Source organism: Gordionus sp. m RMFG-2023, chromosome 1 (assembly GCF_954871325.1).
Source record: "Gordionus sp. m RMFG-2023 chromosome 1, tfGorSpeb1-WG-v2, whole genome shotgun sequence".
NCBI classification, from domain to species: domain Eukaryota; kingdom Metazoa; phylum Nematomorpha; class Gordioida; order Chordodea; family Parachordodidae; genus Gordionus; species Gordionus sp. m RMFG-2023.
The window spans coordinates 32424143-32433097 of NC_088775.1; the positions used below are offsets into that span (position 1 = coordinate 32424143).

An 8955-nucleotide genomic window follows, 5' to 3' on the forward strand; every position below is an offset into this window, starting at 1 on the left:
TCCATTGCTGAACTAGAGTTGAGAGATTTATAATTGATCATAATTTTATAAGACTAAAAATAAATGTTGCTTAAAAATGTGGAAGTTTTTTTGTTTTCAAAAATTATTCTTTTTTTAAAAGAACTAAATCAAATAATAAAATATCTATATTATAATTCCCCGGTGTCCTCGATACGTCATTTCTGACGTCATGTTATCGGTACATAGGTACGTATTTATTTATTTTTATTTAAAAATAGCAAAAATTAAAAATAAATACGTTATAAATATCAAATAAACTAATAAAATATATAAATATTTTATAATTAAATTACAATGTTATTCAGATTTAAAGTAAAATATAATATTCAAGTAAAATTAGAACTAATGGGTCACACGTGAAATTTTAATTACGATGTGCAGATTTGAAGTAAATCATATATATGTATTTTAGATATCTATTAAAAAGACACAACTAATGGTGACTCCTTTAGGGGGTTCATTATTATTTTTTAAATTTTTCTTTTGTTTTTATTTTAGAAAACAGACACTGCCTTAACCACTCTTGGTGATTGTACAAATTTGATTTATCTGTCATTGCTAAACAAAGAAAGTGTGTTGGTTAATCAACAAAATAAACGTTTCAAAGATCACGAAATCCAACAAATTCTACCAACCATACATAAAGTTAGTCATCTATATATATATACTAAAAATGTATAAATGTTTATTTAATTTATAATTTTTTTTTATTTTTTAAACATGCTTTTCATCTTATACTTTCTTACATTTAATATTATGATAATTACAGGGAAGGCAGATAACAAGATATTAAATTTTTTATAATCAAAATTATATCTGTATTTTACAATTTTCTATTCTATATATATATTCAGCGTCTACATGGCCGGTGGGGGGGGGGGGGGGTAGGAGACAAATGCCTCCAAAATATATTAGCATTTTTGGGGGTAGGTATCGATTTTAAGGGGTTGATATTAATTTTTTGGGGGTAGGCATTATTTTTTTGGGGGTAGGTATTGATTTTTGGTGGGTAATTTTTGATTTGAATTATAATCTTTTTTTAATCCATTAATTGATACGATTATGATGGTTATCGTTTGATTTTCTGAAAAATGTCAATTAAAGTAAAGATATTTGTCAATTAATAAATAATATAAATTTTCTTTGTCAACGATTTTCATTTAGCATTTTATCAAGTTAATATTTACACATTTCCTATTTGGTACTTTTCTTAGAGGTTAATATATTTATATTATGTTTTTTAATAAATTTATAGATTTTAGCAGGATAAATTTTAGGTAATTTTTGAGTCATGCATAAAAACATATATCAGCAAGCAAAGAATAATAAAAAACATAATATGTAAAAAATTATATTATAATAATTATTTCTTTCTAGATGCCAAGTAACAAAACCATATTTAAAGTTAAGTGCAATATTAAAAATTGCAAAACTTCTAAAATAAGAAGTGACAAGATACATGAACATTATAAACATAAACATCCTCATGTCAAGCCAGCTGATATGAAATTTACAAAGGAAGCCATCAAAAGAGATAATAATAATTGGGTATCTTTAAATTGTGATATTCCATATAATATCACAAATGGAGTTGAAACCCAGTTGCAAAAAAAGACAATAACATCTTACTTCCAAAAAGTAATATTTTTATTTATTATTGTAACTATAAATTTGTGAATTAATAGAAACTGATTTAAAATTTTACCAGAATAATATTAATATTAAAGTAGTCAGGGTATAGAGAAAATAAATTATATATATTATTATTTAATGTTTTTTAACTGTTTATCACACTATTTTTATATCTATATATACTTTATAAAGTTCAATTTAACAATATGTTTAATAAGTTAATAATAATAATTTAAAACCAAAGTATTAAAAAAACTTATTAAGTTAATATAATGTAGTAAAATAAGGTAATGTTAATTTCTAGGAATTTTTAAATTTAAATCTTTTCATCTTTAATTGAATTAAGACTTCAAATTCTTTTACTTTTTTTAAATATAAATCTTATAAAATATGATTTGGAATCAACTATTTTCAAAATGTTATCTGTGTGAGTTTCATCCCCTTTAATTAGGTGTGTTTATTATCATTGTTTTATTTAGCTATTAGAATTTCTTTAGATAATATACTTTCATCATGAATTTCACAATTTTATTTATACTTAATATTGTTTTTATTTTTATAGTCATTATAATATTGTTTTATGATTTCTTCATGTGATCGCAGTTTTATATTAATCTGCATCTATCATGCCTATGAATCTTTCAAATATATTTTAAAAATGTTTTTACATGATCTAACAAAGTCATATTGATGTTTATGATTATTGCGTTCAAAATATGTGAATTCCCTTTGTATTCTACATTCACTTATGCTTTACCTATTACTTGTATCATCTTTCCATTGTAACCTGATAACTTTATGTTGGACTTCATAATATTTTTAATACCTGTTTTCTCAATCATGTATTCATGTAGAATTAAAACATTTATTAAAAACTTAATTATAATGTAGTTAAAAAAAATTATCATTTGCCTAAAAATTTATTAAAAATATAGTTATCATAAGGAAAGAAATTAAACTCCTCTTTATTTATAGAAAATCTCAGTTTTTGAAGATTCACAAATTGTATTATCTCCTCATCCAATCCCCAGTTCCAGTGAGGTGTTTACTTTGTATGATGAGGTATTTAATTTAAATACGAATTATATGATAACTTTTGAAAGAAATAAATTATGATTATGAGGTTAATTAAATATTTCCAACCTTTATTAAAAACTTAATTATAATGTAGTTAAGAATAAAATGACCATTTGACTAAAATTTTATTAAAAATATAGTTTTTCATAAGAAACAAATTATACTCTTTATAGCAAATCTCCAATATTGAAGATTCACAAATTGTATTATCTTCTCATCCAATCCCCAGTTCCAGTGAGGCGCTTACTTTGCATGATGAGGTATTTAATTTAAATACGAATTATATGATAACTTTTGAAGAAAATAAATTAGGACATTTAAATATTTCCAACATTTATTGATTAACTTAATTATAATGTAGCTAAGAATAAAATGACCATTTGGCTGAAATTATATTAAAAATAGATTTTCATAAGTAAACAAATTATACTCTTTATTTATAGCAAATCTCCAATATTGAAGATTCACAAATTGTATTATCTCCTCATCCAATCCCCGGTTCTAGTGAGGCACTTACTTTGCATGAGGCATTATATTTAAATAAAATTTATATAATGACTTTTGAAGGGAATAAATTATGAGGATATTCAAAGTCCAAGTCTTATTCAGCTATACAAAAAAAAGGAACCAAATGACCCTTTTCACTTTATATTATTTAGGATGACAAATATTTTAATAAATTTCATAATTGCTGTAGGCCCTTGTCAGCCATGTACAAATAAATTTCAATATCCTGTTACTAACAGGTTTTAAATAATATTTATTTTCATTAATTTTTACCCATCCATTATTTCTATACCAATATATTTTTTTTTACTTTTTAAACAAGAGCATTAATATAACCTATTATAGAAAGGTTAATATAGATGGTTCCCTCAACCCCAGAAATTGGCTATCTTATAGCACTACTTTAGACAAAGTCTTTTGTCTATATTGTATTATGTTTGGTGGCCCTAAGTCCAATACTTTTTGGACTCAACATGGGGTAAATAATTGGAAAAACATAAAGCGTGACTTAGAGAGACACGAAGCATCTTCTCTTCATAAAGATTGTGAATATGCAAACATGACTTGGCTTGCAAATAAACGCATTCAAGATCATTTGCTATCAAATAAGCTTGATATAATCATGGAAAATCGTAATATAGTTCATAATATTATCAATGCCATTATGTACCTTATAAAATGTAATATAGCCTTTTGGGGTTCTAATTCGAATGAAGGTAATTTTATGTGTCTCATAAAATTAATGGCAAAAACGGTTCCAACTTTACGTGCATACATGGATAACAACGAAAAATTGCGGAGAAAAAATCAGATAAAATTTCGAGACCTTATATAAATTTACTGTCATATGGCCACGTGAAAAAAATAACTGAAATTATTAAGATAAAAATAACAAAAAGCATTATTCAAACAAATAAAGAGAATCGTGCCTATAGCATCATATTAGATGGAACATATGATGTGTCTAAAAAAGAATGCATAGCTTTGCTTGTACGGTATATAGAAGATGATCTGCATCCACATCCTGTAGAAAGGATCATACATGTTTTTACAACATCAGAAACCACTGGGGAAAATATAAAGAAACATGTTTTTTCTAAGTTTAATGATCTTGGTCTTCCTCTTGATTATTTGGTTGGACAAAGTATGGATGGTGCAGGGAATATGAGAGGAGTATACAAAGGAATGCAGGCTTTAATATTGAAAGAGGCTCCAAAAGCCATCTATATTTGGTGCCATGCACATCGGCTAAATTTAGTAGTTGCTCATGTTTGTGGATGCAAAATTGAAATGAAAAAGGCAATGGGAATATTAGATGAGTTATATAATTTTATGAATGGAGTTAGACGTCAAGGTGTGTTTGTTAAATATCAAATGAGAAAGTCCAAGAAATCTCTTAAAAGAATTAAAAACACAACAAGGTAAATAAAATATTTTTAATGAAACTTGAAACTTATATATTTTCAGAAATTGGTCATCATCCTACAAATCTGTAGAAATCTTTTTAGATGTTTATGAACATATTTTAGCATCATTAGTTGAATTAAAAGATTCTAATGACCCAAGCACCTCTTCCATTGCCGATGGGTTATTATCAAGAATTAAAGATGAAAATTTTATATTAAGTCTTTTTATTTTGAAAGAAATATTGAAATGTACACATGAGGCTTGTATTGAAATGCAGGCAGTTGGTAATGATTTGGCTTTGGTAACCAAATTAATACAACATACAAAAAATAAATTACAAAAACTAAAAGGTAAATATTAGTTACTATTTCTATAAATAATTTTAAAATATAGCTAATGGAGACAGTTTATTTTTAAAATTACATTCCTTATCTAATAGTTTTTTGAAAAAGAATAATGTAATAACTGATTTGTATAATATGAAATCAATATTCAAATTGGATCAAACAGAATTCAATAATTATGTTGAACAAAAAAAAAACAAGTTGAATAAATTAAAAAAATTTAAATTATTATTTATTATTATAGATATAGAACGGAAATATTTTTCCCTGTTCTAAATGCAATAATTAATCACCTAAATGATCGATTTAATTATGATTGTTTAAATTTTTTATCACAGATATCCATTTTTACTCCCGCTGGAATTATGGATAATGAAAAAATAGAAGGATGGCAAATATCCGAAATTTGTAATACTTATCAATTAGATGTCCAAAACATTGTTGATGAATATAATGATTTTCGCTCTTTATATTTGGAGTCTCAATCAATCATTTTTTGCGAAGATCTTTTAAAAGTTAAAAAGAATGACGCGGTATATATTGATGAAAGTAATTTATTGATATTTTATTTGTAATTGTATATAATTAAAGGTATTGCAAACGATCAAATTACCAAAGAAAATATCAACAGCGAAATCATGACCAAAATAAAAAAATGGATAAAATTTTCTTTTATATTACCATACCGACTTTTAAATCAATTAAATTCTTATTCAAATTTAAATTTATTATATAAATATTTATTAACCCTTCCTAAAACTTCCTGTTCAGCCGAAAGAGCCATGAGTAAAGTAAAAATTAACAAAACTCGAATGCGGAATAAAATTTCGGACCCATTTTTGGAAAATTTACTGTTAATATCCAGCGAAATTGATGTTTTTGAAAAATTTACAATTGATGATATTATAACACAATTTGCTTTAACATCAATAAGGTTATCCAAATTATTAATAAAATAATTAATGTATCTTTTTCACAGCGAATATATAGGCTTTTAAATAATGTATATTTAATTTAACATTTTATAATTTCAATGCAAAATATACTATAATTCATTTTATTCTAATATTTTATATAATAGCTCTATTTACAATACATGTTTTTAATTATGTGGAATCAAGCTAAATATACCTCTTTAAATTTATTCGTCTTATATTTTTTACAATATTTTAGATCTTTTTCATAGAAATATTAATATGTTATCTCATTTAATTCACTTATATATATTTTATGAAAATAAAGTGAATACCAAATTATGAAAAGATTGCATTATTTAAATAAAAGTTCATTATCACTTACAAATTTTTAAATTTTTTTTCCCTAAATAGGCTTGAAAGATTGTAAATAGAATTATGTTGTAAGGTTATAAATGGTGGCAGATAAGATTTTTTAAATAAAATCACTATACCATCGTAGGTCTGTAAATTTCGCGGCCGAAGGCCGCAGGATTTTTTTAGGTGGGTATGGGTAGATTTTGGAGGGGTTTGCCTCCATCAAATTTTCTGCCATGTAGACGCTGTATATATTATTTATTTTATAATTATTTACATATACAAATTTAAAAAGAATTTATTTTAAGATTAAAGAAAAAGAATTTAAAAGAAAATTTAACAAATTAATAAAATCTTAAGGTTAAACACTTTACAAAATTTAAAGATTAAACAATTTATAAAATTTATATTCAAATAATCTTTAATTTTATATTTAACATATTACATCTGTTTTAGCTTTACGAATATCTGATGATATTCCCACAATTGTTACAGAGTCATACCTAATATTGACTCCTCTGCAGGTTCAGTGTATTATTATTTTATAAATTTTATATTTTGTTTTTATTTTAGAAAACAGGCCCTGTCTTAACCCCTTTTATTGATCGTACAAATTTTGATTTATCTGGCGTTGCAAACAAAGAAAGAGACGGCAAGTTGATCAACAATATAAAACGTTCCATAAATCACGAAATCCAACAAATTCTGTCAACCATTCAAATAACGTTAGTCACTTCTCTTTTTTCCTTTCCCTTTTCCTTCTCATTTTTATTTCCCTTATCCTTCCCTTTTCCTTTTTCTTTTCCATTTCGCCTTACATTTACCTTTATCTTTTCTATATCATTTCCCCTTTTCTTTCCCTCCCCCCCCTTCTTTCCCTTATCCGTTGTCCGTTCTTTTTCTTTCCCTTCTCTCAATTTTTTTTCCTCCTTTTGCCTTATCCTTTTCTTTCCCCTTCCATTTTCTTTCCCTTTTACATTTCCTATCCATCCTCTTTTCCTTTTCCCTTTCCTTTGCCGCTTTCTTTCCCTATTCCTTTTTTTTTACCTATTCCATTTTTCGCTTTTTCTTTCCCTTTTTCTTTATTTTATTTTTCTTTCTCTTTTCCTTACCCCTTTTCTTTACCTTTTCCTTTCCATTTCCCTTTTTCTTTTCATTCTCCTTCTCCTTGCCCTTTTTCTTCTCCCACTTTCCTTTTTCTTCTGCCTGTTCTTTCCCTCTTTCTTTTCCTTTTCTTTTTTCTTTTTTTTCTTTTCCATTACCTTTTTCTTACCCTTTTCCCTTACCTTTTCATTAGCGTTTCCCCTCTTTCTTTTTTTAAAATTTCCTTTCCATATTCCTTTTTCTTTCTATTTTTTTCCTTTCTTTTTCTCTTTTTCCTTTTTACTTCTCTTTTCCTCTCAATATTTCTTTCAATTTTTCTTTTCCCCCTTTCCTTTTTCCTTTCTCTTTCCTTTTTCTTTTCCTTCTTTAGCTTTCTTCTCCTTCTTCTTTAGCTTTCTTCTTTTCTTTCCATTTCCCTTTCTTTCCCGTTTGCTTCCTTTCTTTACCGTTTTCTTTTCATCATCCTTTTTCTTTTCCTTCCTCTTTTTTTTTTCCTTTCCTCTTTTTTCCCCCTTTCCCCTTTTCTTTCCCTTTCCCCTTTTCCCATTTAATTTCTTTTCCATACTTTTTCTTTCACTTTTCCCTTTCCCCTTCCCTTTTAATTTTTCTTTTTACCTACTCCCTTCTTCTCTTTTTCTTTCCTTACTTCTTTCTCTTTTTCTTTCCTTACTTCTTTCTCTTTTAATTTCTCTCATCTTTCTTCTTTCCCTTTCATTACCCTTTTTCTTTCTTTCCCTTTCCCCCTTTTCCCCTTTCCTGTCTTCCCTTTTTAATTGTTCTTATTTCCCTCATTTTTAGCTATTTTTAAAAACTTCAAATTTAAATACAAGAATTTACTTCTATAGCATCTATTAAAATTAATTTCAAATTTACTTGAAAAATTTCCTAGGATATATAAGCAAAATTCCCAATTTTTTTTATCTTCAGGTATTTTTATTTTAGCGATTTAGAATGAAAACGCTTTTTCGGCCCTTCTTCTCTTTCGCTTTTTTTCCCCTTTCTATTTTTCTTTCCCTTACACCTTTTCTTTCCCTTACACCTTTTCTTTCCCTTTCGTTTTTTCTTTCCTTTCCTACTTTTCCTTTCTCTTTCCCCTTACCTCCCCTTTCTCTTTTCTCTTTCATCTACCTTTTCTTTGCTTTCTCATTTCCATCTTTTTCCGTTTCTTTTACATTTTTATTCTATACTCCTTTCCAATTTCCTTTTCTTTTACATTTTTCTTTCGTTCCCTTTTTCTATTCATTTATCTTCCTTTCCCCAAATACATAGTACTTTATTTTTATTATTTAAATAAAATTATATATCATATCTATTCTTAAGAATCCTAACTTTTTAAAACTTGCCATTTCGTTGGATCTACCATTATTCCCACTACTTACTCAGTATCACTATATCTATATTTTAATTTTCCGATGTCCTTACTAAGTCATGTCATAGGTACGTATTTATTTATTTTGATTTAAAAATATCAAAATATAAATACAAATACAAATATAAATAGATACTTTATTTAAAAATATCAAAAATATAATAATAATAAATATTTTCCTTAAATTATTCTATTATAAATTCAACTCAACAGTATTCAAGTA

The 8955-nt window shown here is 26.0% G+C and overlaps 2 protein-coding genes and 1 pseudogene across 10 annotated transcripts; 2 read left to right on the forward strand and 1 right to left on the reverse strand.

The window, feature by feature from the left end:
* The first annotated feature begins 394 nt into the window (after positions 1-394).
* LOC135924298 (uncharacterized) lies at positions 395-4072 on the forward strand. Its single transcript, XM_065459354.1, has 5 exons — positions 395-409; positions 520-666; positions 1516-1659; positions 2904-2990; positions 3560-4072. Exons 1-5 carry the CDS (start codon positions 395-397, stop codon positions 4070-4072), a joined length of 906 nt encoding a protein of 301 aa, XP_065315426.1.
* Positions 1337-6214, forward strand: LOC135930979 (zinc finger MYM-type protein 1-like). 9 transcript variants are annotated; one of them, XM_065467806.1, is made up of 9 exons: positions 1337-1362; positions 1399-1659; positions 2629-2715; positions 2904-2990; positions 3174-4658; positions 4705-4994; positions 5038-5188; positions 5233-5537; positions 5580-6205. In XM_065467806.1, the coding sequence occupies exons 5-9, from the start codon at positions 4384-4386 to the stop codon at positions 5945-5947; spliced, it is 1389 nt and encodes a 462-aa protein (XP_065323878.1). In that variant the 5' UTR covers positions 1337-1362; positions 1399-1659; positions 2629-2715; positions 2904-2990; positions 3174-4383; the 3' UTR covers positions 5948-6205. The 9 variants fall into 9 exon arrangements, with proteins under 9 accessions (XP_065323878.1, XP_065323881.1, XP_065323880.1 ...); XM_065467809.1 differs by having other exon boundaries at positions 2904-4658; XM_065467808.1 differs by lacking the exon at positions 2629-2715.
* Positions 6215-7288: 1074 nt separating this feature from the next.
* Positions 7289-8709, reverse strand: LOC135924304 (putative uncharacterized protein DDB_G0271982; annotated as a pseudogene).
* Positions 8710-8955: the final 246 nt, after the last annotated feature.

What these genes read in the sequence shown, in the direction of transcription:
- LOC135924298 (XM_065459354.1), top strand. An exon ending in TAACATCTTACTTCCAAAAA is followed by an intron (nt 1,660 to 2,903) that starts GTAATATTTTTA and finishes TACTCTTTATAG; the next exon opens with CAAATCTCCAATATTGAAGA. An exon ending in CGCTTACTTTGCATGATGAG is followed by an intron (nt 2,991 to 3,559) that starts GTATTTAATTTA and finishes TTTTTAAACAAG; the next exon opens with AGCATTAATATAACCTATTA.
- LOC135930979 (XM_065467809.1), top strand. Translation starts at nt 4,384, where the DNA reads ATGGATGGTGCAGGGAATATGAGAGGAGTATACAAAGGAATGCAGGCT. An exon ending in TAAATTACAAAAACTAAAAG is followed by an intron (nt 4,995 to 5,037) that starts GTAAATATTAGT and finishes TTTAAAATATAG; the next exon opens with CTAATGGAGACAGTTTATTT. An exon ending in GTTGAACAAAAAAAAAACAA is followed by an intron (nt 5,189 to 5,232) that starts GTTGAATAAATT and finishes TTATTATTATAG; the next exon opens with ATATAGAACGGAAATATTTT.